The sequence below is a fragment of the Equus asinus genome, chromosome 2, assembly GCF_041296235.1.
Source record: "Equus asinus isolate D_3611 breed Donkey chromosome 2, EquAss-T2T_v2, whole genome shotgun sequence".
NCBI classification, from domain to species: domain Eukaryota; kingdom Metazoa; phylum Chordata; class Mammalia; order Perissodactyla; family Equidae; genus Equus; species Equus asinus.
In genome coordinates this window covers 61,632,889-61,660,688 of record NC_091791.1, presented here as the reverse complement: position 1 = coordinate 61,660,688, position 27,800 = coordinate 61,632,889, and the positions used below count along the sequence as shown (strand labels likewise).

At 36.2% G+C, this 27,800-nt stretch overlaps 1 protein-coding gene across 4 annotated transcripts; it reads left to right on the top strand.

Moving 5' to 3' along the window:
- Window positions 1-5: 5 nt before the first annotated feature.
- Window positions 6-27,800, top strand: ECD (ecdysoneless cell cycle regulator). Of its 4 annotated transcripts, none has more exons than XM_014858880.3 (14): window positions 6-255; window positions 1,730-1,947; window positions 4,774-4,891; window positions 6,649-6,736; window positions 6,853-7,031; window positions 8,051-8,243; window positions 8,809-8,937; window positions 14,870-14,998; window positions 16,154-16,239; window positions 22,534-22,640; window positions 22,773-22,956; window positions 24,487-24,554; window positions 25,851-26,065; window positions 27,514-27,800. In XM_014858880.3, the coding sequence occupies exons 2-14, from the start codon at window positions 1,743-1,745 to the stop codon at window positions 27,742-27,744; spliced, it is 1,932 nt and encodes a 643-aa protein (XP_014714366.3). In that variant the 5' UTR covers window positions 6-255; window positions 1,730-1,742; the 3' UTR covers window positions 27,745-27,800. The 4 variants fall into 4 exon arrangements, with proteins under 4 accessions (XP_014714366.3, XP_014714365.1, XP_070346214.1 ...); XM_014858879.3 differs by having other exon boundaries at window positions 56-453; XM_070490113.1 differs by having other exon boundaries at window positions 59-255; window positions 27,518-27,800.

Here is a 27,800-nt window from a genome sequence, read left to right as displayed (position 1 = left end):
GCGGAAGTGACGAAGGCACTGGGGCATCCACCTAAAGCTCCCGCCGACGCTCAGCGGTGGTGACGCTGGGCGTTCCGGGGCAGAGCAGGTTTCTGGCTTTTAGAACCTCCGCTGGCCTCGGGTCCCAGAGAGGCTTCCGGACCAAGCGTGGGCCAGGCTTTGGAGGCTGCCGGCAGCTCCTGACCAGCTCACGCGGTGGGAGGGCGGCTGAAGAAACGTGCCGCAGCAGAGACGTGCCAAAGAGGCTTTAGAACCGTGAGCAGATTGGTTTCATTTTGTCCGAAAGGAAGGAGGGAGACTGGTCTGAGTGAAGAGCACTAGACTCCAAGTCAGGCCTCTGCTGCTCAGTGGCTTCTCTTTCTGTGCTCCTGGCTCTCTCATCTATACAGTGAGGAGTTAGCCTGAGGATCTCAAAGTCCCTTCCAGTTCTGACACTAAATTCTTCGTACTAAGGTGTGCTTGGCATTCTGGGGTGCGGGTGGGTAGGATTATTATCTGTCCTTCTCGTTTGAAAGGTCAAATGATGGTTTGGACAGACTGTAGTGGGTGCCTAGATAGAAGATGCAGGTTCCTCTCAACCTCATTCTATTAGTCCGTTAGAAAACAGAGTAAGCATAAAATCGAATTGCTGCCTTACAGTGGACCATCCAGTGCAGGGCCTTTATGCACTAAGCTTCATCTGGCAGCAACAGTAAGCTAGTACTTTTGTTTGTAAGAGAAAACCCTTAGAAAATAAAGACATATCTACCACCTCTTAATATACCAAAGCTATACCCCCGAGACCTGAAAAGGGGACAAATTTAGGACAGATAGTTATAGGACCTAGAGCTATGGCAGATTATTTCGGGGTGAGATGATAGGACATGAATGTTTTGTAGTTTTGAGTTCCTCTATGCCATACAATGTTCATAAAAAGCAGAGGTTTAACTTCTGCAGAGTAAGGGAGATTGCTCTTAAGAGGGTTTAAAAAATAAAAATTTAAACTAGGGAAGGATTTTAGAGATGATACAGTAACACTCTCATTCTGCTATTAAGGAAAAAGCACCAGAAAGAGAAAGTGAAATGCCCAAAGTGACACAACTCATTAGACCTGGGACTCTTGACGGTATTTAAACAGATGACGTTACTGCAGTGTTTCTCAAAGTGTGTTATACACACCACTGCTAATACAAGGGCAAACATTTTTAATTTATTCTTGCATACTTATTACTTAATTGGGAATGTGATACTAGATTTCCATTCACTGCATTATATCAAAAGTTCCTTTAACATAATTTTAAGTATAAAGAACATAATTTTAAGTATAAAAATGCCATTAAAAGAGTATTAGATAGGGGCCAGCCTGCTGGTGTAGTAGTAAAGTTTGCGTGCTCCTCTTCAGCAGCCTGGGGTTCACGGGTTCACATCCTGGGTTCAGACCTACACCATTCATGAAGCCCTGAAGCTGTGGCAGCAACCTACATACAAAATAGAGGAAGATTGGCAAAGATGTTAGCTCAGGACCAATCTTGCTCACCAAAAAAAAAAAATATATATATATATGTATATATATATATAAAATAAATGTTACTATACTTGGTACGTGTTCAAGGCAAAAATCATGATGATGGTATGTGGTAGCTAAATTTTGAAAAACAATGTTAATGGAATTGACTAGAATAGTTCAGGGAATGAGATATTACTTCTACATTATTCTATATGGTTTATATTATTGAAACTTTAAATGTAGTTTTCAAAGAAGGATGGAGGAAAATAAGAAGCTTGCTATAGTGGAAGACACTGTGAAGTACTGCCTGTTCCTGATACCAGATGAACCAAGAGATCCAGAAAAACACAAAGAGATTCTTCAAAAGTATATTGAGAGGATAATGATCCAGTTTGCACCTGTGCTGGTCCCCTATATCTGGCAGAATCAGTCTTTCAATCTCAAATATAAACCTGGGAAAAGTAAGGCTCTTTTACTTATTTTGATTTGATATGTGTGACTTTCAATGTCCTTCTGACAACAGTGATGATAATAGTCCATAGTTTATTCACTGTTTTCAGGAGATTTAGATCCTGAACTTTTTAGATTAGTGATGCTTGCCTATATTCGGTTAAGCCCTTAAACTTGAAAAAGAATTTTTTCAGTTCATATTGATGAAAACTAATAGTCATTGCCTTAGTGTATGTTCTCAACATTATTAAAACCTGGCTATTCTTTTGAACTTTAATTGCTTTGCTGTGCTATGATCTATCTAGGTATCTATATTAAAGAGATTCAGGCATCTGGCTTCCTTAACCATAGTTCCTTTAGCTGTTACTCTGTATTCCTCACTCTTGATAATGTGTGTAGTAGGCTGCCTTGTTTCATATAGTTGTTTGGTGGGGTTCTAAGAATAGCTCTTCCTGACTTATAAAGAGAAATAATTGGTCTTTATGACCATTATTTGTCACTCAGAAGCATTTTGAGGTTTCTTCACTGCTTCCCTGTGTTGTTGGTGCTTGAGATCTAACCTCTGGCCAAATATGGCACTTTGTCCTATCATTTCTTATAGTTTTACTAAAATGAATCATGGATGGGTGACCAAGGCCCAACTCTTGCAGTGACTTGTGTGGGGTCTTGTTTCAGATCAGGAGTCTGACATCTTGTGATACCATCAAGCTGGCTCTCAATCTAGTTCTTATCTGTTATCTTTTGGCTAGCAGTTGCCAAATGTGTTCCCTACTGTTAATTTTATTGAGCTCCTGCTCACTGAAACGTGATATTTAGTGGCAAGAACACTGTCACATTAGCACAGCACATCCAAAACCAACTCCTTATCTTTTTTCTAGAAATTCATTTTTGTCCAGTGTTTTCTCATTTTGCTTAATGGCATTGCTATCCACGTAGTTATCCAAGCTTGTTAGTAATTCAAAATGATACACAACTCTTCACCTCACCATGTTCAGTCAGGCACTAAATCCTAGTGTGGTTACTCCTAAAATATGCCCCTTCTCTACATCTGTTTGGCTATAGTCTAGGCCCTCTTTATCTCTTCACCTGGAAGACTACAGTAGCCCCCTAACTAACCTTTCCGGTTCCACTGTCTCCAGTTTCTCACACTGTTGCCAGTTACCTTTGTAAAGTACAAATTCAATCACTTCACTCTCCTGCCTACTATCCTTTAACAGTTCCCCATTGCCTCCAGATGAAGTTCAAATTGAAGTTTAATACATAAGGTAGATAAAAATAGACACTCTTAATTGGACCTTCTCTAGTTGAAAAAACTTGGGAGATCTGGGGTGGGAGAAGAAGAGTTGGTTGGGCTGGTCTTCCCACTTGTGTTTTTTCTTTGCCGTGGCATCTCTTGAAACACTCCACAATGCACTTGTTTGATCTTCATTCTATTAATGTGGTGTATTATATTGATGGATTTTTGTGTGTCAAACCATCTGTGTATTCCAGGAATAAATCCCACTTGGCCATGGTGTACAATCCTTTTAATGTGTTGTTGAATTTACTTTGCTAGTATTTTGTAAAGGATTTCTGTATCAATATTAATCAAGGGTATTGGTCTATAGTTTTCTTGTATTGTCTTTGTCTGGCTTTAGTGTTAGGTGCTGGCCTCATAAAATGAGTTTAAGTGTATTCCCTCCTCTTCAATTTTTTGTAAGAGTTTGAGGAGGATGGATTTTAATTCTTCTTTAAATGTTTGGTAGAATTCTCCAGTAAACTAATCTGGCCTTGGGCTTTTCTTTGTTGGGAAGTCTTTGATTACTAATTCAATTTCCTGCAAGTTAAGGATCTGTTCAGATTTTCTATTTCTTCACAATCCAGTCCTGATAACATTGTGTGTTTCTAGGAATTGACCCATTGCTTCCAGGTCATCCAATCTGTTGGTGTACAATTGCTCGTAGTGTTCCCTTACAGTGTTTTTTTATTTCTGTGGCATTGGTTGTAATATCCCCTTTCATTTCTGATCTTAGTTATTTTAATCTTCTCTCTCTTTTTTCTTTTAATCTAACTAATGTTTTGTCAGTTTTGTTGATTTTATAAACAAACCAACTCAGTTTAATTGATGTTTTTCTATTCTCTATTTCATTTATCTCTGCTCTACTCTTCATTATTTCCTTCCTTCTGCTAGCTTTGGTTTAGTTTATTATTCTTTTTCTAATTCCTTAAGGTTTAAAGTTAGGTTGTTGATTTGAGATCTTTTATAGTTATAAACTTCCTCTTAGTACTGCTTTTGCTGCATCGCATAAGTTTCAGTATGTTGTGTTTTTGTTTTCATTTGTCTCAAGATATTTTCTATTTCCCCTTGTGATTCCTTTTTTGATCCATTGGTTGTTTAAGAGTGTGTTGTTTAAGTCTACATATTTTTGGATAATGCACTTATTTGAAAATTTCTGCTCCATCTATATCTACCTTCCTAATATTCCCAGAACACTCCATTGTCTGTTATGCCCCTTTGCCTTTGCTGTTCTCTCTTTCTGGAAAGCCTGCTTCTGGTCATTCCTCCAGATGAGCATAGTTCAGATATCACATCCTTTATGCTCACATAGCCCTCAATGCATGCATGCCTTTGTTCATCATCTTGTTTTGAGATGGCTTGGTTGTCTATCTCCTGTTGTCTAGACCCTCAGCTCCTCAAGAGTAGGCTTCTTGTATCTTGTTCAGGATTGCAACCCCAGCTCCCAGTATAGTACCTGGAGCATAGGCAGTCAATGAATGTTTGATTGAATGATTACTTATATTTTTATTTGCACTGACAAATTTATTTGGTTACATGATTGCTTTTCTCTTGTTTTTAGGAGATGTTCCTGCTCATATGTTTGGCGTGACAAAGTTTGGGGATAACATTGAGGATGAATGGTTTATTGTTTATGTAGTAAAGCAAATTACAAAGGAATTTCCAGAGTTAGTAGCAAGGTATTATAGTTACTTTAATAATTCTAAAGGAATTCTGTTATTGAAACTGACCATATTTTTATCTATTTAGTAACTTTTTTTCTGTAGTCTGGTGGAAATTTTACAAATTTGGGACATAAATTTTAAAGTGTCTTCTGTGTTTTCTTCCTTTTCTCTTGAAATCAGTGAACAATTCTGTAAAAAGTAAAGTAGATAACACTGCATTCTAATTCCATTTTTAAAATGGGAACTGATAGTTCTCTGTAATTACCAAGTTATGCCAGTAGAGGACATTTCACCCATTTACCCCATGTCCTAGTTTTCCCCTTCAGTCCCCAAATTCTGATCTTCTTCTACCCACCCAGCCTCTTTCCCAGAAGAACAAAAAGCAAAAATCACCAACTTTGAAAACTTATTATTATATTGAAATTTCAAACATACAGAAAAGTAGAGGGAATGAACTCCCACGTATCTGTCATTCAGCTTCAACAGTTACCAAGCCGTGGTCATTCCTTTTTCATCTCCACCCTTCCTGTACTCCCCATCACACAGCAAGATTGTTTTAAAGCAAATCTCCAATTCTACGCCATTTGATTTTTAAGTACTTCAGGATGTAAACCTAAGAGATAAGAACTCTTATTTTAAACACTGTTGTTACCACATCTAAAAATAATTAGCAGTAATTTCTTAATAAATGATAGAATTTTAAATGAACAAACACAAAAATGGTAGTTTCTGTCTTTACAAGGATAATAAAGAGGGGGCAATACATTTCATCTGTGGATTCTGATATTTATATAATGATGGTTAATAGGCATCTTCTGTCTTGTCAGTATTTTAGAAAACCAATAGAAAAAGAAAAAAGGTCTTCCTCTATGTCTTTGCCATATTAGTATTCATAAGGTAGAGCTCTAACTATTTTATTATCCTGCTCTAAAACCTTTCCTTCTTTTTGTTTATAAAACTAAGCTCATTCTCACTGAGTTTGCCAACATTTAAAGCTCTTCAAAAAATGAGTTAACTGTGCTTTTCTAGTCTTGTTCTCTACTAGGTGTCATTCTCCAAATATCTACCTTAAGTTGCCACGCCCTCTCCCAAGAACATCTCTGCTTTTCTCACTATATCTCCACCCATTAAAAGTGAAAAAACCTAGAACAGTATATATATTATGTTACTTTTGTGTGACAAGAGGAGAAAATAAGAATTTCTATTTCTATTAGCTAGATTATGCGTAAGCAAACTCTAAAAGGATAATAAGAAATAATAGTGGAAGGGTAGGAGTTGGGCGTATAGGGACAAAAGTAGGAAGGAGACTTTCATTGTGTAACTTTTTATGTATTTTTTAAAAGTTTTAACCATGTAACTGTATTACCTATTCAGAAATTTAAATTTTAAAGTGATACAAATGAGGCAAAACAAAATTATCTTTCAACGCCCAAATAATACCTCCTCCAGAAAGGCTTTCCTAATGTAGGCTATATGAGATTTTTTTTCTTTTGAAACCCTATAGTACTTTGTACAATTTTCGTGTTTTTGTCTACTGTTATTTATATACTTATTTTCTCTCCTTATCTCCCTCCAACTCCTCCTTACAATCTTATAGTCTCCTTCAGTGCTTAATGGTATCTTAAACATTTTGCTTTATTATAGCAATCTACACGTGGTATGTACTCAGATATTTACTAAGATGAAGGAAAAAATGTACTAGAATAAATATGTTTTGATGATTAGCAAATATGTGCTTTTTGAATACAAAATTGGAACTTCCTTTGTATTAGGATTGAAGACAATGATGGTGAATTCTTGTTAATTGAAGCTGCTGACTTTCTCCCTAAATGGTTGGATCCTGATAATAGTACCAATAGGGTAAGTATACCCAGGTTTGGAAAATTTACAGAGACGAAATCAGCTTGCAGCATTTTTCATATGTACCTAGAGTTTGTCAGTTTCTAGTATGAAAATTAGAATGTGTCATTTTACAGGTGTTTTTCCACCATGGGGAGTTGTGCATTATTCCTGCACCAAGAAAACCTGGAGCAGCATCCTGGTTGCCCACCACACCCCCAACAATCCCACAAGCATTGAATATAATCTCAACACACTCAGAAAAAATTTTAGCTTCAGAATCCATACGAGCTGCTGTGAATAGGCGCATCAGAGGGTAAGAAAAGTAACACTTTCATTGCTGGTCAAGGAGCCTTTTAATTTAGTGCAGCTCAAGTCTTTCATTGAATGTAGAATTTCTTTCACCTAGATTAATGCTAATTTTCTTTTTTTTTGCTGAGGAAAGTTCACCCTGAGCTAACATCTGTGCCAATTTTCCTCTATTGTGTATGTGGATTGCCGCCACAGCATGGCTGCTGATGAGTGGTGTAGGTCCTCGCCTGGGAACCAAACTCAGGCCACTGAAGCAGAGTGCACCCAACTTAACCACTAGGCTGTGGGGCCGGTCCTGATTAGTGCTGATTCTCATTCTCGCTTCATCCTTTGTGAAATTGACTAACAAATTAAACTTATGTACTTTAAAATAAACAGATGTAACTTTTAATTCTCATTCAAAAGTGTTATCTAGTATTTTTGCATTTATTTACCTTAGATATTGTGGCTAAGTATTATCTGTATCCATAGATAAAAATTTTGAAATCTTTAGAAATGAAAACCTAAGGGAGCACAGTGTGCTCAGGATTTTTCTGTGGAATTCTTTGACCTATGTGGAACACTGTAGGCTCTATTTAGAAGAGAAGGCCTTTTTAGCCTAATAACATATTAGTTCAGCCATTTAAATCTGAGTATCTATGAAATGTTTATCACCATTCAGGTCTTAACAATATTAAAAATCTCTTTTGGCTTTATTTCAGTGTACTTTGTACCATTTTTTAGAAGAATAATCTCTGATTTTATTTTTCGTTCCAAAGTATTAGTGTTTTCGTGTTTTTTCTTGAACCGTGTTTAATCCCTTTTCTTTATTTTCCATCTCTTCCCACTTTCTCTCTTTCACTCTCTTCTTTCTTGCAGTCTTCAGTGTATACAGTATCTTTATTTTCACCTCTCTTGTCACTCTCTACATTCTCACTCTTCGTAAGCCAAGACGAGATAAGATGTTAAGGGGAAAATAAATGGTATAGGAATTGTATGTATTTACACATCATAAAATAAAAGTAATTATGTTATATCTCATAGATACCCAGAAAAAATTCAAGCCTCCCTTCATCAAGCACACTGCTTTCTTCCAGCTGGCATTGTAGCAGTGCTAAAGCAGCGCCCCAGATTGGTGGCTGCAGGAGTCCAGGCATTTTACCTACGGGACCCTGTTGACCTGCGAGCCTGTCGTATTTTCAAGATATTCTTGCCTGAAACACGAATAATGACATCAGTAAGACATCTCTCGGTCATTTAGTTTCTGTTACTGGAAAGAGAGTTGAACTTTATTTTAATTGTTCACTAGAAAAAATTGGAAATAACAGATTTCCTTATAGCAAGTTAATATACTTTTTTCTTTTTTCTTTTCTCCCATCCAGTGGAGGAAGATTTCAAGAGACCTGACTCTCTATTTTATATCTTAATATTTCCTAGCTATTTCTGACTGTATTTTCCCTTTTTGAGAATTACTTCCTTAACAATAAAACATTTCATTTCTTCCAGAGAGTTAAGAATTATTTTTTATTTTCTACCCACCAAAATTGCCGTGTGATGTAACTAATGATAAAAAATTCCATTAGTGATAATTAAAAAGTAGGCAGTGAAGGTAAATTTTATGGTATGTGAATTATATCTCAATAAAGCTATTCCTAAAAAATGTAGGCAGTGAATAGGTTGGATCTTTTCATTTCATATGAATATGAAGCTCGTGCATGAAGTTATTGTTATTAACTATGAAATGATATTCAAATTTCTAATTTCTGGAAAAGACTCATGAATTTTTGTGTCCCAATGTCCAGGTCACTTTCACTAAATGTCTGTATGCACAGTTGGTGCAGCAAAGGTTTGTGCCAGACCGGCGGAGTGGATACAAGCTGCCTCCTCCATCTCATCCCCAATACCGAGCCCATGAATTGGGCATGAAGTTGGTAATGTTGAACCAGAAAATTTTATTTCTTGCTTTATGTAAGAGGGCTCTTAACAGAATAATGGCACAACATAGAAAGTCTAGAAATATACCGTTTACATGAGAATGTAGTAAAATGTGGCATTTCAAATAAGAAGGAAAAATAGATTATTTAGTAAATGATGATAGAACAACTGTGTAAGCATCTGAAAAATTAAAGTGGATTCCCTCACACCTTTACCAAAATAAATTCCAGTTGGACCAAATATTTAAATGAAGAAATTGAAACCATAAAATCTGAAAGAAAACACAGGAGGAGTTTTGAATATCTGAGTAGGAAAGGCCTTTCTAAGCATGACTTGAAACCAAAAGCTATGAAAGAAAATATGGATAAATTTGATTATGTAAAAATTAAGCATTTCTATGTGGGAAAGAAAAACCCCATAAAGTCAAAAGATAGTAAACCTGGAGAAATATTATATTTGCAATTTAAATGACAAAGAGCTTATTTCTCTAATATATAGTATTCTTACAGGTAAATATGAAAGAAAGAATACTAATGAATTAATAAAAAAATGTTCAGGGACCATAAACAGGAAGTCCACAGAAAAGGAAATATAAATGATTTTTAATTTAAATGTATGAAAAATGTTAACCACTGCTCATAATAAAAGAAATGCAATTTAAAGCTACAAAATAGTGTTTTTTAACCATTTAATTGGCAGATATCCAAAAGTTTGATAGTATGTACTGGATTGGTGAAAATATATAGAGAAAAAGATACTTTCAAACATTATTGATAGGAATATAAATTGATTCAGTCTCTTAGAACAATTTTTCAATATCCATCAGCATTTAAAATGCAAACTCTTCTGCTTTGCATTTTCACTTCTAGAAATTTATCCTCCATATATTTTACATGTGCACAAAGACGTAGGAGGATACCTGTGACGGCATTGTTTGTAGCAGCAAAAGATTGGAAACTACTTAAATGTCTATTAGGAGGAGAGTAGCTAGATAAATTATGGTTTATCCAAGAAGTGAGATTGATAAATTTATATGTGCTCATATGAAATGATATCCAAGTAATATGACTAAGTGAAAAACCAAGGTTCAGAATAGTGTGTATGTTGCCATGGAGTGACAAAAGGGATGGAGTAAGAGGATATACATACACAGACATACACATATCTGCTTGAGTGCGTAGTTTAATTATGAAAGGATATGCAAGAAACTGATAACAGTAATTTCCTCTAGTGTGATCAGGGAAGCGCCTTGTTTGAAAGATTTGCTGTGTGCATTTATTATGTATATTTTTTGTTTTAATTTTATTGAGGTCATAATCATTTATAACATTGTGAAATTTCAGTTGTACATTATTATTTGTCACTCACCATATAAATGTGCCCTTTACCCCTTATGCCCACCCCCCAACTCCCTTCCCCTCTAGTAACCACTAATCTATTATCTTTATCCATGTGTTAGTTTATCTTCCACATATGAGTAAAATCATACAGTGTTTGTCTTTCTCTGTCTGGCTTATTTCGCTTGACATAATACCCTCAAAGACCATCCATGTTGTTGCAATGGGGCGATTTTGTCTTTCTTATGGCTGAATGGTCTTCCATTGTATGCATGTACCACATCATCTTTATCCATTCATTAGTCAATGGGCACTTGGGTTGCTTCCACATCTTAGCTATTGTGAATAATGCTGCAGTGAACATAGGGGTGCATAACTTTCTTTGTATTGTTGATTTCAAGTCCTTTGGATAGATACACAGTGGTAGGATAGCTGGTCATACGGTATTTCTATTTTTAATTTTTTGAGAAATCTCCATACTGTTTTCTGTAGTGGCTGCACCAGTTTGCATTCCCTCAAGCAGTATACAAGGGTTCCCCTTTCTCCATATCCTCTCCAACATTTGTTATTTTTTCTCTTGGTGATTTTAGCCATTCTAACGGGTGTAAGGTGATATCTTGGTGTAGTTTTGATTTGCATTTCCCTGATGATTAGTGATGTTGAACATCTTTTCATGTGCCTATTGGCCATCTGTCTATCGTCTTTGGAAAAATTTCTGTTCATATCCTCTGCCCATTTTTGGATCAGGTTTTTTGTTTTTTGTTGTTGAGTTATGTGAGTTCTTTACATATTTTGGAGGTTAACCCTTTGTTGGATATATTATTTGAAAATATTTTCTCCCAGTTGGTGGGTTGTCTTTTCATTTTGTTCCTGGGTTCCTTTGCCTTGCAGAAGCTCATTAGTCTCATGAAGTCCCACTTGTTTATTTTCTCTTTTGTTTTCCTTGTCCAAGTAGACATGGTATTCAAAAGATGCTTCTAAGACCAATGTCAGAGAGTGTACTGCCTGTATTTTCTTCTAAGAGTTTTATGGTTTCAGGTCTTACCTTCAAGTCTTTCATCCATTTTGAGTTAATTTTTATGTATAGCAAAAGATAATAGTCTGCTTTCATTCTTTTGCAGGTGGCTGTCCAGTTTTCCCAACACCATTTATTGAAGAGACTTTCCTTTTTCCATTATATGTTCTTGGCTCTTTTATCAGAGATTAGCTGTCCGTATAGATGTGTGGTTTTATTTCTGGGCTTTCAATTCTGTTCCATTGGTCTGTGTGTCTGTTTTTGTGCCAGTACCATGCTATTTTGATTACCATAGCTTTGTAGTATATTTCAAAATCAGGGATTGTGATGCCTCCAGCTTTGTTCTTTTTTCTCAGGATTGTTTTAGCTATTTAGGGTCTTTTGTTGCCCCATATGAATTTTAGGATTCTTTGTTCTATTTCTGTGAAGAATGTCATTGGGATTCTGATTGGGATTGCATTGAATCTGTAGATTGTTTGAGGTAATACGGACATTTTAACTATATTTGTTCTTCCAATCCATGTGTGTGGAATATCTTTCCATTTCTTTATGTCATCATCAATTTCTTTCAATAGTATCTTATAGTTTTCATTGTAAAGGTCTTTCACCTCCTTGGTTAAATTTCTTCCCAGATATTTTATTATTTTTGTTGCAATTGTAAATGAGACTGTATTCTTGAGTTCTCTTTCTGTTAGTTCCTTATTGGAATATAGAAATGCAACTGATTTTTGTAGGTTGACTTTGTATCCTGCAACTTTTCAGTAGTTGATTATTTCTAATAGTTTTCCGATGGATTCTTTAGGGTTTTCTATATATAAAATCATGTCATCTGCAAACAGTGAAGTTTCACTTCTTCCTTGCCTATTTGGAGTCCTTTTATTTGTTTTTTTGCGTAATTTCTCCAGTACTATGTTGAATAAGAGTGGCAAGAGTGGGCAGCCTTGTCTTGTTCCTGTTCTGAGAGGGATGGCCTTCAGTTTTGCCCCATTGAGTGTGATGTTGGCTGTGGGTTTGTCATAAAAGGCCTTTATTATGTTGAGGAACTTTCCTTCTATACCCATTTTGTTGAGAGTTTTTATCATAAATGGATGTTGGATCTTGTCAAATGCTTTCTCTGTGTCTATTGACAGTATCATATGGTTTTTATTCCTCATTTTGTTAATGTGGTCTATCACATTGATTGATTTGTGGATGTTGAACCGTCCCTGGTATAAATCCCACTTGATGATGGTGTATGACCCTTTTAATGTATTGTTGTATTCAGTTTGCCAATATTTGTTGAGGATTTTTGCATCTATCTTCGTCAGCGATATTGGCCTGTAATTTTCCTTCTTTGTGTTGTCCATGTCTGGCTTTGGGATCACGGTGATGTTGGCCTCGTAAAATGTGTTAGGAAGTGGTCTGTCTTCTTCAACTTTTTGAAATAGTTTGAGAAGGATAGGTATTAAATCTTCTTTAAATATTTGGTAGAATTCTCCAGAGAAGCCATCTGGTCCTGGACTTTTATTTTTTGGTAGGTTTGTGATTACTGTTTCATTCTCTTTACTTATGATTGGTCTATTCAGATTCTCTATTTCTTCTTGGTTCAGTTGTAGGAGGTTGTGTGAGTCTAAGAGTTTATCTATTTCTTCTAGATTGTCCAATTTGTTGGCATATAGTTTTCATAATATTCTTTTAAAATCCTTAGTATTTTTGTGGTATCTGTTGTAATTTCTCCTCTTTCATTTCTATTTTTATTTATTTGAGCCTCCTCTCTTTTGTTCTTAGTGAGTCTGGCTAAAGGCTTGTCAATTTTGTTTATCTTCTCAAAGAACTAACTCTTAGTTTCATTGATGCTTTGTACTGGGTACTTTTGTTTCAATTCGTTTATTTCGGCTCTCATTTTTATTAGTTTCCTCCTTCTGCTGACTTTGGGCTTTGCTTGTTCTTCTTTTTCTAATTCTGTTAGGTGTAGTATAGGATTACTTATTTGAGATTTTTCTTGTTTGTTAAGGTGGGCCTGTATTGCTATGAATTTCCCTTTTAGGACCGCTTTGCTGCATCCCATATGAGTTGGTATAGTGTATTTTCATTTTTTTATGTCTCCAGATATTTTTTTATTTTCATCTTTAATTTCTTCAATGATCCATTGATTATTCAGTAGCATGTTTTTTAGTCTCCACATATTTATGACTTTCCCAGCTTTTTTCTTGTAGTTGATTTCTAGTTTCATAGCATTATGGTTGGAAAAGATGATTGATATGATTTCAATCTTCCTAAATTTATTGAGGCTTGCCTTGTTTCCCAACATACGGTCTTTCTTTAAGAATGTTCCATGTGCACTTGAGAAGGATGTGTTTTTGATGGAGTGTTCTATATATATCTTTTAAGTCCATGTGGTCTGATTTTTCGTTTAATTCTACTATTTCCTTGTTGACTTTCTGTCTGGATGATCTATCCATTGATGTAAGTGGGGTGTTAATGTTGCCTGCTATTGTTGTGTTGTTGTTAATATCTCCTTTTAGGTTTGTTAATAGTTGCTTTGGTGTTCTGTGTTGGGTGCTATATATTTATAAGTGTTATGTCTTCTTGGTGGAGTGTTACTTTTATCATTATATACTGCCCCTCTGGTGTTCTGGCTTGATGAAGACACCCTTGCAATAGCTTAGCCTCCTCTGTGTGGTTTCCCATGGGCTATGAGGGAACTTGGAGACCAAAGGCGTTCTGCGGAGAGCCACCCCTCCCCTGTCTTTTCTCAGAGCTACACCTTGTCCTACACCCTGGGTTGCTGCCAGGGAGGGAGAGAAGATCCCCCTTACCTCCTTCTACTTCCTCCCCAGGGGCCCAGCACCTCCATCTTCAGACATATGGTTGCATGGGTCTCTCAGATGTCTTTAGTGTTGTGTGAATGTCCTCTGTTGGTTTATGAATGTCCTTTTCTTGTATCTTAGTGGGGAGAGTCTAGTGGGAAGAACTCAGTCTGCCCTGATGCTGACATCAGCTCTTTTATTATATTTTTTAATGAAAGGACTCTTAAAATTAAATGACGTCCTCCCTTTACTGTGTCTGAGATCATGCTCAATTCATTTATAATTTCTATTAGACAAGAAATCTTTTACAAGCTTTTTTTTTTTTTTTTTTTTGCTGAGGAAGATTGGCCCTGAGCTAACATCTGTGCCAGTCCTCCTCTATTTTGTATGTGGGTTGCCACCACAGCTTGGCCACTGATGAGTGGTGTAGGTCCACGCCCGGGCCTCTGAAGAGGAATGCACTAAACTTAACCACTAGGCCACAGGGCTGGCCCTTTGCAAGCCTTTTTTAAGCAAACAAGGCATAAGTTTAAATTTCTGGTTTTATAATCAGCAAGAACAGACATCTCTTTTGACGAGAACAGGCATCTTTGTTTTGTATTATTTGCTGTCCCTTTAAAATTTGTAATAATCTGTAGAGATTGAGAACCTTGGGAATAAATGCAGATTTTTCATAAAATTCAAAGTGTTATAAATGTCCACATGCCCATGTGTCTGTTCACCTAGTTCTTGAGTGTGGCTAGATGGAAAGTAACCTAATACTAAAAATTCTGTCTATTCCATGTAGGCTCATGGATTTGAGATCTTATGCTCCAAATGTAGCCCACATTTTTCTGACTCCAAGAAATCCCTCATGACTAACTCACCACTCTGGGCTGGCTTCCTTGAAAGTCTAAAAAAGAATGACTATTTTAAGGTAGGACTTGCAATGCATTTTTAAAATTGTACAATCCGGGGAAAAGTCAAGCCAGAGATTTAAAGTCCTATGGTTCACATTGAATGTGTAACATAAATATAGGAGCTAGAGTTAAAAGGGACCATTCTAAATGGTAATGAGGATGTGTCTTTGAACTATTTCTAGTATTTTAGAAAGAGTAATGACATTTATATAAAGTGATAAAGTTATTTGTATTAGATGAACAACTTGCACAAATCTGTAAAGCAAACATGAAGATACCAAATAGAAAAATTATCAAAGACATAGATTAAAAAATTACAAAATGACAACTAGTAAATCTCTCTTAAAATCTTCACTCTCAGAAGTAGTAAAGATATACATATGAACACAATAATAAGGACTGTTTTTCATGTATGTAAAAAAGGATATGAATGATATTCAGTGCTGTTGAGAGTATAGTGAAATTGCTGATTGTAAATTGGTAGAACCTTAACTGGAATATAATTTGGTAGTATGTTCCAAGAGCTGTAGAAAGGTTCAAACTCAGAGCCTTCACTTTGAATAATCTATTTTAAGGAAACATCCAAGAAGTAGAAAAGTCTATAAGAATAGGATGATTATAAAGACAGTGTAGCAATATGGAAAAGTGCTTATAGTATATTTTTTAAAGAATGTAAAATAGTAAGTATGAATGCCACTATAAACATGTAGGTGATAAACAGAAATCCTATCAAGATAGGATTGTGCTGTTTTTTTGGTTCTATTTGTACTTTGTTTTATAAATTAATTACCAGTTAATCAATTATTTCTTAATAACTAATTAAAATAATAGGAAATGGTAGAAAACCTTCCAAATTGGAAAGAGACCCTTAATGGTGAAAAGGATTAAAAACATCTGCATCTAACTTAGTCCCCTTGTTTGAAAAAACTAGAGCCCAAACAGGTACATTAATGACAAAACAGGGACTAGGACTCAGGCCTCATGATTCCTGAACAATATATTTTATCATACACTGTCTCCCTGAAAGTTGCTGTTGAGCAGGTTATTTTAATGACATTTTATATTTTAATGACATTATTTTCTATTTAATGACATATATTTTAATGATATTCAATGTCATTTTCATGACAGCATATAAATAATGTTCTGATAGGCCATTATTATTTTTTTAGGGACTGATAGAAGGTTCTGCTCAGTACCAGGAAAGGCTAGAAATGGCAAAGAACTACTTTCAATTCTCAGTAAACCAGCCAGAAAGGTGAGTTTATCACTACCTAAAAATGCAGCAGAGTGGTAACTTGTCAGAAGTTAAGTGGTAACTTGTGTTGAGATAATTGCAGAAATTGGAGTTTCCATATTTAAACAGTTAATGGCGAGGATCATGACTACCGAAGGGGCTGAGGTTGAGGGAGAGGAGGTGTGGCTACAGAAGATCGTTGACACTGGCAGCTATCATCATCATCAAACAGCTAACATTTATTGAGTACTTACAGAGTGTAGGCCACTTTAACTCGTTTAATCTCCCTTACAGCCCTATGAAATAAGTATGATTATTATTGTTCGAAATTTACAGCTGCGAAGCTGAGGCCAGGAGTGATTATATAATTTGCCAAAGGTCACACAGCTAATATGTGACAGACCTAGGATTTGAACTCAGGCAGTTTGGTATTGAGCCATGTGCTTAATTCCTATAGCAGTTCTGGGCTGTGTTTAGCTATTTTAGGTGAGTCTGAAATAGAGGATGAGGCAGGCATTCAGCTTCCACATCAAATCATCCTAACCCACCATTCATTTCCTGGGGGACAAAAAAAGCGAACACAGGGTTGGAAGAAAATGGCACCCCTTTAAAATTTAAGAAAGTTGAGTTTCAGTTCTGGTAATGGCGGAGTAGCATGTCAGACCCTACCGATAGCAATTATAAAGCCTGGACAGAATATAAAGAACAATTATTTGAAGACACTATAGAACAACAAAAGCAGACAAAAGTTGGAGGGAATAAGACCCTTGAAAGAAGAAAATCACAATTGATGAGGTCTCCATTTATCTGACTTGTCCCGAAGGCATTTCCTAGTCAGTGTGGTGTGAGGAAAATAGAGCCCAAGCAGAAAGTCTTACTGAGCTGAGGAATCAAAGGTTAGAATTTGAGTATTAGAAAAAGATTCAATTTATGTTTGCAAAATTGAATTCGAGATACTTAAAGCTATTAAATAACATGAAAGAAATAGCTTTGTGTGTATTATGGTTAAAAGGTCCTAAGTTGTGTGTGAGTGTGTTTTTTGTTTTGTTGTTGGGCTCTTTTTTTTAGTCAAACTAATCTGGTTTTGAACCCCAGTCATTTTGCCAACATCTCAAACACCACATATTTGTGTAATCAACGTTCTTTGAAGACTGCATGTAGCAAAGTTGATGCTGAAAGAACTCTAAGCTCAGTTGTCTGTGAGATGGTAATGACTTTACAGCAATCCTTCCTCTTTCATAAGTGTCTAGGGGTGCCGTTGTCCCATTGCCATCAATTTTACGGCAGTAATTGGTGGAAAAGAGGATGCCTTCTTAGGATATCATTTAAAAAAACTTGGGAAAGAGAGTCAAGAGAGTGAAGCAGGTGGTTAGGGGTCCCCTCATAGTTAGGGGACTCTCCCCCAGATGATTCCAGTCTGCCTCTAGGAGGCCACTCCTCTATTCAGGAGTGTTACTTTACAGTCTTGGATTGAAGAGAAGTTAAGAAACTAGAGAGACTCATATGTAGGAGAATTAGGGCTCCTCCCACAAAATAAGATAGATTGACAGTTCTTCTTTATAAATAATGAAGTTTGTTACTATTATAAAAGTAGCATATTCATTCATTATAGCAAATACAGAAAGATGTAAGAAGGAAACAATTTATACCATAGTCAAACACTGTAATTATTCTGATCTACTGCCTTTCAGGATTTTTTTTCCCCTATAGCCAGTTGATTTTTAACAAGGTTTTATATTATATAGAAATTTTGTATCCTGTCCATAATTTTTACTCATTATAATCTTACATTTTCCTATGACATTAAAAAGTCTTTATAAGCATAATTTTAAATAGCTGCTCAGCATTTCAGTAAATGTATGCACCATGATTTACTCAGCATTTTTACTATTGGCAAAAAAATTGCAGATAGCTTAAATGTCCAACATTTTAATTAGTCTTACAGGAGAGACTCTCAATCCCTAAACCAGGATAATTTCTAAACAGTTTAAACTCACATCTCCTTCCAGACCTATTCTTGAATTCTCAGTGTCTCTTTGTTTTTGTTTAACAGCTGAATTAATATCATAGACTGTTTCTACTGTCTTTTAATAGTATCACCATCATCCTTATCACCCAGACCTCCTGGCTCTCCTTGGGTCCAGTCCCTAGATCCGCTTATTATTATCTTGCGTCTTGCATTATTCTTTCTCACTGCCCAGCTACTCTAGTTACTTATTTCTTGAACTATAGCAATACCTAAACTTGTTTCTCAACCTCTAGTGACTCTTTGCTTCCAATTCAACCATTAGAGCCGGGAGAATCTGCTTGCAGCATGGCCTTAATCATGTCATTCCTGTCTCCTAAAAATTATTAGAGATTGTCATACTGAAAAATTATAATCTAAGTGTCCATCAATAGTAGATAAATGAATTTCAATGTATTTATGTGATAGACTGCTATCCACTGGTTAACCAGAGATTAGCTAAATATACATATATTTAATTCAGGATTTCTCAACCTTTCCACTGTTGACATTTTGGACCAGATAATTTGTTGTGGAGGACTGTCCTGTGCATTGTAGGATGTTTAGCAGCGTTTCTGGCATCTACACAGTAAATGCGGTAGGACTGCCCTCCTACCCACCAATTATGACAACGAAAAATGTGAGCAGACACTGCCAAATGTCCTCTGGGGGACAAAATTGTCCCCAGTTGAGAACCACTGATCTAAATTAATAGATTTAAAAAACATAATGTTGAGTGAAAAAAGCAAGTTATAGGGGCCAGCCCCGTGGCATAGTGATTAAGTTCATGTGCTCTGCTTTGGTGGCCTGGGGTTTGTGGGTTTGGATCCCAGGCGTGGACCTACACACTGCTCTTCAAACCATGCTGTGGCAGCGTCCCAGATATAAAGTGGAGGAAGATTGGCACAGATGTTAGTTCAGGGCCAATCTTCCTCACCAAAGGGAGAAAAAAAAAAAAGTTGTAAATATGTACAATATGGATGCTATACATATATAATGTAAAAATACACAAAATGCCATATATTACTTATATATTCATTCATTCAGCAGATATTTATTGAGTATATTCTATGTGCCAGGACCTATTCCAGGCACTGGGGATACAATAAGTGAACCCAAAGTCTCCTGGCCCTTGTGGAGCTTACATGCTAGTATAAGAGAAAGACAGTAAACCATTACGTGATGTCAGATGGTGATAAGTACTTTGAGGAAAAAGCAGTGTATGGGGAAAGAGAGATAGAGGCTGCTATTCTAGATAGGTTGATCAAGGAGGCCTTTCCAAGGAGGTTGTCTTTGAGAAGAGACCTGAATGAAATGAGGGAATGAAGTATTCAGGTACTTAGGGGAATAACATTCCAGGTAAAGAGAACAAACAGCAAATACAACATAGAAATACAGATAGACTCACAGTCTCAGTGGCCCAGAAGGATACTTGTGAGAGCGGCCACCTCTGGGCAAAAGAGGAATGGATTGGAACTGATAGTGTTGGTCATCAAAGGAAACATTAGCTTTATCTATAATTTTTTTCAAAGTACATTCACATGTTACTAGTTTATTTTTGTGTTAAATGTATAAATGTAATATATTTAGACTAGAAGTAAATATAACAATATTATAATTCTGAGTGGTAGGGATATGGACATTTCTTATATTATCTTTTGGTCTTGTCTATATTATTTAAATCTCTTACAACAAAAATTAAAAATAACAAGCCATCAGTGATCACCCACTGCTTATTTCCTTGAGTCCAAACTTCTTAGCCATTTCAGGCTCACTGTGCTCTCATCCCGGTCCATTTGTTCAGCCTCATCTTTGACGCTTAAGCCAAGCTGAACGCCATTTGCCTTCTCAACATGTTCCTCACTTCCCTGCCTCCATACAAATGCGCATTTTTCCCCTTGCCTAAAATTTCTCTCCCCTATATTACCTCCCCATTCTTTAAGGCTTAACTCAACTACTTCCATTATATCTTTTTTTTTTCCTGCTTCCTTTTTTTCCCAAATCCCCCCAGCACATAGTTGTGTATTTTTTAGTTGTAGGTCCTTCAAGTTGTGGTACATGGGACGGTGCCTCAACATGGTTTGACGAGTGGTGCCAGGTCTGCGCCCAGGATCCGAACCAGTGAAACCCTGGGCCGCAGGAAGCGGAGCATGTGAACTTAACCACTCAGCCACAGGGCTGGCCCCTATCTTTTTTTTTTTTTTAACTTCTCTTCCCCCACCGCAATTAATGTGATTACCTTCTCCTATGACTCTCCGTAGCATTTGGTATTGCTATATGACTTTATGTTTTGTAATTTTTCATGATTATTTGTATATTTCTTTTTTCTCTCCTAGTAAGATTTACATAACATGGAATAGGGACAATTTCCTATTACCCACCTGATTTAGCAAGTTATGCAAATGTTTATTAAATGAATTTAAGTCTATTATGTAACTTGATTTGCTCCATTCTAAATAGTTCAGACAGGGTTTCATCAATTTATATAACAAGTCACATCAACATCGTAGAATAACTCACTCATCATGTAAATAATCTCTGTGCATATTTTGTCATTGGTTTATAGTAGCAGGAGCACAAAATAGCATCAAAATACTTGATTTCAAGCCTTTGCTCTGTCCAACTAAGTGACCTTACAAAAGTTATAAAACTTCACTGGGCTTTGGTTTTCTCGTCTGTAAAAGAGGATTATTACCTCTTCTTAATAGTAATTAGAGGACTAAATAAGAAAATATATTTAAAGTGCTAGCCTATCATAAAATACATGTGAGATTAATTTTGATTCATACCTTCCTCTGGGTTTTCTTTTCCTCTTAAATAAGATATGTATAAATTGAAAGAGTTGTACTAGATCAGCAGCTTCATAATGCTGTTCCATGGAGCCTGCAGGAGAGCCAAAGGGGGAGGCAGAATGGGTAGGTCTCTCAGCCTCCAGCCTCCATTTCAATCTAAGCAGTTTTTCTTTCTTCTTTTTTATCGGCTTTGTTGAGATATAATTGACAAAATTGTAAGATATTTAAAGTATATATCATAGTGATTTGATATACATTGTGAAAGGATTTCCACCATCTAGTTAATTAACACATCCATCACCCTCACATATTTATCTTTCTTTTGGGGGTGGGGGGATCGGGTTAGAACATTTCCTACTCTCTTAGCAGATATCAATTACATAATACAGTGTTATCAACTATAGTCACCATGTTTTACATTAGATCCTTGGACTGTATTCACCTTACAGCTGAAAATTGGTACCCTTTTACCAACCTCTCCCTATTTCTCTCACCCCTTAGTCCCTAGCAACCACTTTTCTACTCTCTGTTTATATGAGTTTGACTTTTTTTTAGATTTAACGTATAAGTCATATTATGCAGTATTTGTCTTTCTCTGTCTGGCTTATTCCACTTAGCATAATGCCCTCAAGGTGCCTCCAATATGTCATTACAAATAGCAGGATTTCCTTCTTTCTCATGACTGAATAATATTCCATTGTATGTATATATCACATCTTTATCCGTTCATCTGTTGATGGACAGTTAGGTTGTTTCGATATCTTAACTATGGTGAATAATGCTGCAGTGAACATGAGAAGAGATAATCTCTTTGATATCCTATTTTCATATCTTTTGGACATATACCCAGAAGTGGGATTGCTGGGTTATATGGTTGCTGTGTTTTTCATTTTTTGAGGAACCTCCATACTAGTTTTCCATAATAGCTAGACCAATTTACATTCCCACCAACAGTGTACAAGGGTTCCCTTTCCTCCATATCCTCGCCAACGGTCCTCTCTTGTCTCTTTGATGATAGCCATTCTAACACCTCATTGTGATGTGATATCTTATTGTTGTTTTGATTGGCATTTCCCTAATGATTAGTGATGTTGAACACTTTTTCATGTACCTGTTGGCTGTTTGTATGTGTTCTTTAGAAAAATGTCTATTCAGTTCCTCTAGCTATTTTTTAATCAAATTGTTTGTTTTCTGCTTTGAGTCGTATGAGTTCTTTATAAATTTTAGATATTAAGACCTTACCAGATATGTGGTTTGCAAATATTTTCTCCCATTCCATAGGTTGCATTTTCATTTTGTTGATGGTTTCCTTTGCTGTACAAAGCGGTTTTTCCTTGAGCTCTTTTATATTTTAGAGTTCCTGGTGAAATTTTATTTGAGAAAAAGGGATCTGAATCCTAAAACAAATGTTTAAAAACAAATTAGACTAGATAATCCCTTCCAACTTTAAAATACTATGTTTTTATGATTGTTATTCTGACTCTCTTATAAAAGAATACCATGTCTTATTTTTTATAGCTCTCTTGCTATGAGCCCAGGTGAAGAAATATTAACCTTGTTACAGACAATACCATTTGATATAGAAGAGCTTAAGAAAGAAGAAGCTAATCTTCCCCCAGAAGATGGTAAGTGGTGGACCAGGATAGAACAGAAGGGTTAGAAAGATTAAAACATTCCACTAAATCTCACAGGGTTCTGGCCCGAGAGTTCCTGTCATGTGAGTGTAGTATGGCAGTATCATGCTGTCTTCTTTTCAGATGACCAGTGGTTAGACCTCTCACCACATCAGCTGGACCAGCTACTGCAGGAAGCTGCTGGCAAAAAAGAACCAGAGCCCATTTCCAAGGGGGAGAAGGAGAACTATGACTTAACTCAAGTCTCAGAGAGCATGAGAGCTTTCATATCCAAAGTCTCAACCCACAAAGGAGCAGAGTTGCCTCGGTAATTTGTATTAAAATATAAATATCTAAATAGTTATAACCCAAATGTTGAAGTCATCCAGTCATTGCTAGTTCTACTCTTGTTTTTTTTTTTTTTAGTAAATGATTTGTATTGCTTTGTTTCCCTCTTTTGGTGCCTAGTGCCGTGATAACCTACTTATCTAGAGTCAGATTTCTAGTAACCTGATCCTCTGCCATCTTTAAAGTAAGCCAGAGAGACCACTCAGCGGATCTAAAAGCCATCCTCCCAGGGCTGTGCAGGGCAACCATGTACTTTACTCTTTAGATTTTTACTCAGAACCTTGTGGACTCTGAACATCTAGCTCTCAGCAATCTCAGACTTCTGATCCCCCACCCACCAACTCAAAAGAGAGGGATAAAAGGGTTCATGATAAGAAGAAATAGTAACAGAAGAAATGGGAAGTTACGTTTGGCAAGTAATAGGAAAAAAAGGTGGATGGAAGTGTTGCTTGCATAGCAAATCTGTCTCTTTATTTTTGAGGAAGATTAGCCCTAAGCTAACGTCTGCTGCCAGTCCTCCTCTTTTTGCTGAGGAAGACTGGCCCTGAGCTAATATCCGTGCCCATCTTCCTCTACTTTATATGTAGGATCCTTACCACAGCATGGCTTGCCCAGCATTGCCATGTGCCCACACAGGACCTGAACCGGCGAACCCCAGGCCGCCAAAGCAAAACGTGCACACTTAACCGCTGAACGACCGGGCCGGCCCCCCACAAATAGGTCTTTAGTGTTGATATTGTTGAGCTTCATGAGAAGATTAAATTTTATATTCAATATTCTCTCTTTAAGAAAGCAGGTTTAGGGGCCAGCACAGTGCTTAAGTTTGCATGCTCTTAAAAAAGAAAAGCAGGGATAAAGGAAGTTTGTTCTTACTTATTTTTAAAGATTTGGTTCCTAAAGAGATAGATTTTGTTTAAATTAACTTGGATAAATGATTTCTTTTGCTAATGCTAGATATATCTTGTGGGAGGTGGAGGGTGGGTAGGTCCCTATATCAGCATAAGTTAAATGTTCATAAACAAAGTGCAGTTTTGTTTTGTTTTTTTCCAGGAAGATTGGCTCTGAGCTAACTTCTGTTGCCAATCTGCCTCTTTCTGCTTGAGGATTGTCGCTGAGCAATCTTATGTTAACATCTATGTTAGCATCTATGCCAGTCTTTCTCTATTTTATGTGGGATGCCACTACAGCATGGCTTGAGGAACGCTGTGTAGATCTGCACCCAGGATCCAAACCTGCAAACCCCAGGCTGCTGAATCAGAGTGCACAAACTTAACCACTACGCCACTGGGCCGGCCCCAGCAATTTTTACTTTTATTTCATCAGTCTGTCCCGTTTCTGTTGCCCTGAAAGATCAGTAAGCATAAGGATTTTTTAAATTTAAACTACAATTTTATTTTCTGTGCTTCTTTTGAGAGTGTATCTCTGGTAGTGTTCCTAAGAATGGTACCACTTTAGAAAACGTTTCAGAGTTGTATTCAGGATAAATCGTCTTTTTCCTTTAATCTTGCAGAGAACCTTCTGAGGCTCCAATCACTTTTGATGCAGATTCTTTTCTTAATTATTTTGATAAGATTTTAGGTAAGTTACAGTGTGACGTTTATTTTCATTTTGAAACAGAAGTAGTATGGCTGTTGCTAGAGCACTGGAGCATTGGATTTCTCAGAAGTCAAGATACTGCTTTCTCTTCATGATTCTGAGTTGATTTCAACCATGGATTACTGCCCTATTGAGTGATTTTGCAGAGGATGCCTAACTCAGTGGCTGACATTGTAGCTGCTCATTAAATATTTGTTGAGTGAGTGAATGCTCTGTGGTTAGAGTTTTACCTTGTCTCCCATATTACGTTGTTTTTTCTCTTTTAGACTTAATTCACTTACACACTAGTAATAAAAAGACAAATAGCCCAATTAAAAAATCAACAAAAGATATAAACAGGCAGTGCCTCAAAGAAGAAATATAAAAAGTCAATAAATATTTTAAAATAGTTAACTGTTTCTAGTAAGCAAGTAAACACACAATAAAAATAAGGACTCTTTTTTTTGCCCATCATATTGGCAAAAGCTTAAAAGATTGATAATAACCAGTTTTCTCAAGGGTTGGAAAAATGAGCACTCTTCATACTGTGAGGGTAGAAGTGTAAGACATCTTTTCGCAGGGCAGTTTAGTACTCTAGAATGTTCATAACCTTTGCCTTAGCAATTTCACTTCCAGGAATTTACTCTATGAAAAATATATGTGCAAAGATGGTGATTGCAGCATTGGAGTAGCAAAAAATTGGAATATCCTAAATGTCCACCAAGAGAGAAATGGTTAAATAAGTCATAGTACATCCATATTATGAAATACTGTGCAGCTTTATTGAAGAATAAGTTCCATCTGTAGGTTTTGACAGAGAAGGACCTCCAAGACATATAAATAAGTGGAAAAGCAAACTATAGTTCAATATGTTTTCAAAGAAAGCTATGTTTCTATATGTATATGTACAGAACTGCATAGATCAAGGTCTGGATACCCACCAAACTGTTAAAAGATGGTTGACTCTGGGAAGAGTTAGATGTGAGACAATTCTGTATGTGGCTTGAATGTTTACATCAAAATGTATTCATGTATTATATAGTTTTTAAATTTTTAGGTAAAAAGTTTTAATTAATTAAATTCACATTAAAAAAGAAAAAGGTGAATCTTTCAGCTCAGCCTGTGTACTTTTCTGCAAATACCTGCCAGCAACACCATTTTCTGGAAGGGATTTTTGTTAAGTAGTTTGCCTACGTATATTGATTTTTTTCTGCAGATAATATTCTAATTCTCTTGAGAGGTGTAATCACTCAAAAAAAAATTTACAAAGTGGCTCTTTCTGTGTTGGGGTCTGTGTAGGGCCAAGGCCTCATGAGTCAGACTCTGATGATCTGGATGAAGACGACTTTGAATGTTTAGAAAGTGATGATGACTTGGATCTTGAAACACAAGAGCCAGGGGAAGAAGCGTCTGTAAAAGGAACCCTTGATGATCTCCAATCATACATGGCGCAAATGGACCAGGAACTGGCACATACCAGCGTCGGCAAGAGTTTCACTACCCAGAAGCAAATGGTATGTCTGTGTTTAACCTCTGTCTCCTTCTGAGTTTATTACAAAGGATAGCTAAAACCATATTTTATCTTAGTTTTTCTTTTCTTTTTTTTTATTTGTGATAGGTTTTTTTTGTGATGAATTTGATTTTTTGATTTGAGATAAATAAGAATGTTAATTTTTTCCTAACTCTGGTAGGATGAAGGATTATTAACTTTATTTTCCTAAACATAAGCTTAATTATATTACTTATTCTATTATCTATGAGGATTTAAAATAAAAAGTCATATGATGTATTGATATTAGTATGTGGTTGCATACTACTACTAACAGCTTAAAGTGATTTTTAAAAAAGAGAAAGGATCTTAAATTTCCAAATAATTTGCAAGTCTTAGTAGTGTTTGTTTCATTTATTTCCCTTTTAGAGCCAAATGTAGAATTCATCTTCCACTCATGTTTTTATCCTAGTTTTTATACCAGCACTGTCTAATCCTAGACAGAGACATTATGGAAAGAGAATGGACTCTGGAGTCTCATGGATTAGGGTTGGAAATCCAGCTAAGCTATCCACTGTCAATGTAGCCATTAACCAATAATCTTCATTTCATAGAATTAACATGAGAACCAAATGAGATAATAGTAAAACCCATAATGGGCCCTTAATTAATGTATTTTCCTTGCTTTGATCATCTAAACCACATTTAAAACTATATTCACTACCAGTATTGCCAAAACCTAATAGAAACCACACATTAGATGTATCTAAAGCAGTGTTTCTTAAATGTTAATGTGAATACGAACCACCTAAAGATCTTGTTAAAACATAGATTCTGGTTAAGTATGTCTGGAGTGAGGTCTGAGATTTTACATTTCTAACAAGCTCCCAAGCGATGCGCATGCTGCTGGTCCAGGGACCACAACTGAGTAGCAAAGATATAAAGGTCTAAAGATCAAGGTACAATCTTTCAAATCCTTTCCCCAACCTGTGAAATCAGAGGCTCAAGTAACAATTCAGAGTCTTTGTGGTTGGACCTCAAAAGCCTCAAGTTTTTACTTGAAGTTTTTTCATTGGGAGGAAAAAAGGAAATCTAGATTCTTTCGTTTAGAGAAAAATCTAGATTTTTTTTTAATGTTCATTTTTTTAAAAACTCTTAGGCAAGCTATAAATATACCTCCTTAACCCTGGTTATCTTCTTTGGCCTATTTCAAAATAGAGAAGAAATCCTTTCAATTTGTAGAAACTTTTCCTAGAAAGAAGTGTATTATAATCTTTGGAACCAAATTTTAATATGTATGTTAAGTTACATAGTTTATTAGATCTCATTTTTACCTTCTGTCAGGAAGGAAAAGAAATTTCCTTTTAATTTGGAATTCAATTTTATATTGTTGCATAGTTAGCTTTTTATTGTAACCACCATCCAACCTAATGGCATATTATTCCATGATTTTGTTTTCTCTTCATGAATAAGGAAGCTCTGTCTCAGACTACCAATAATAATTCAGATGAGGAAGATTCTGGTGCAGGAGAATCTATTATGACACCAGTGGATGTAGACCTGAACCTGGTTTCAAATATACTGGAATCCTATAGTTCCCAAGCTGGACTGGCAGGACCTGCTTCCAACCTCTTACAAAGCATGGGAGTGCAGCTACCTGACAACACTGATCATAGACCCACAAGTAAGCCAACAAAAGATTAACCAGCAAACCTAGCCTCTCTTTTTCATTCCTTAAATAAATATCGAGTCTGATTGTG

Excerpts from the sequence above, each read along its gene's own strand:
- ECD (XM_014858880.3), top strand. The coding sequence starts at position 1,743 with ATGGAGGAAAATAAGAAGCTTGCTATAGTGGAAGACACTGTGAAGTAC. Across the intron at positions 4,892-6,648 it reads TTTCCAGAGTTAGTAGCAAG|GATTGAAGACAATGATGGTG; the intron begins GTATTATAGTTA and ends CCTTTGTATTAG. Across the intron at positions 24,555-25,850 it reads TTATTTTGATAAGATTTTAG|GGCCAAGGCCTCATGAGTCA; the intron begins GTAAGTTACAGT and ends GGGTCTGTGTAG.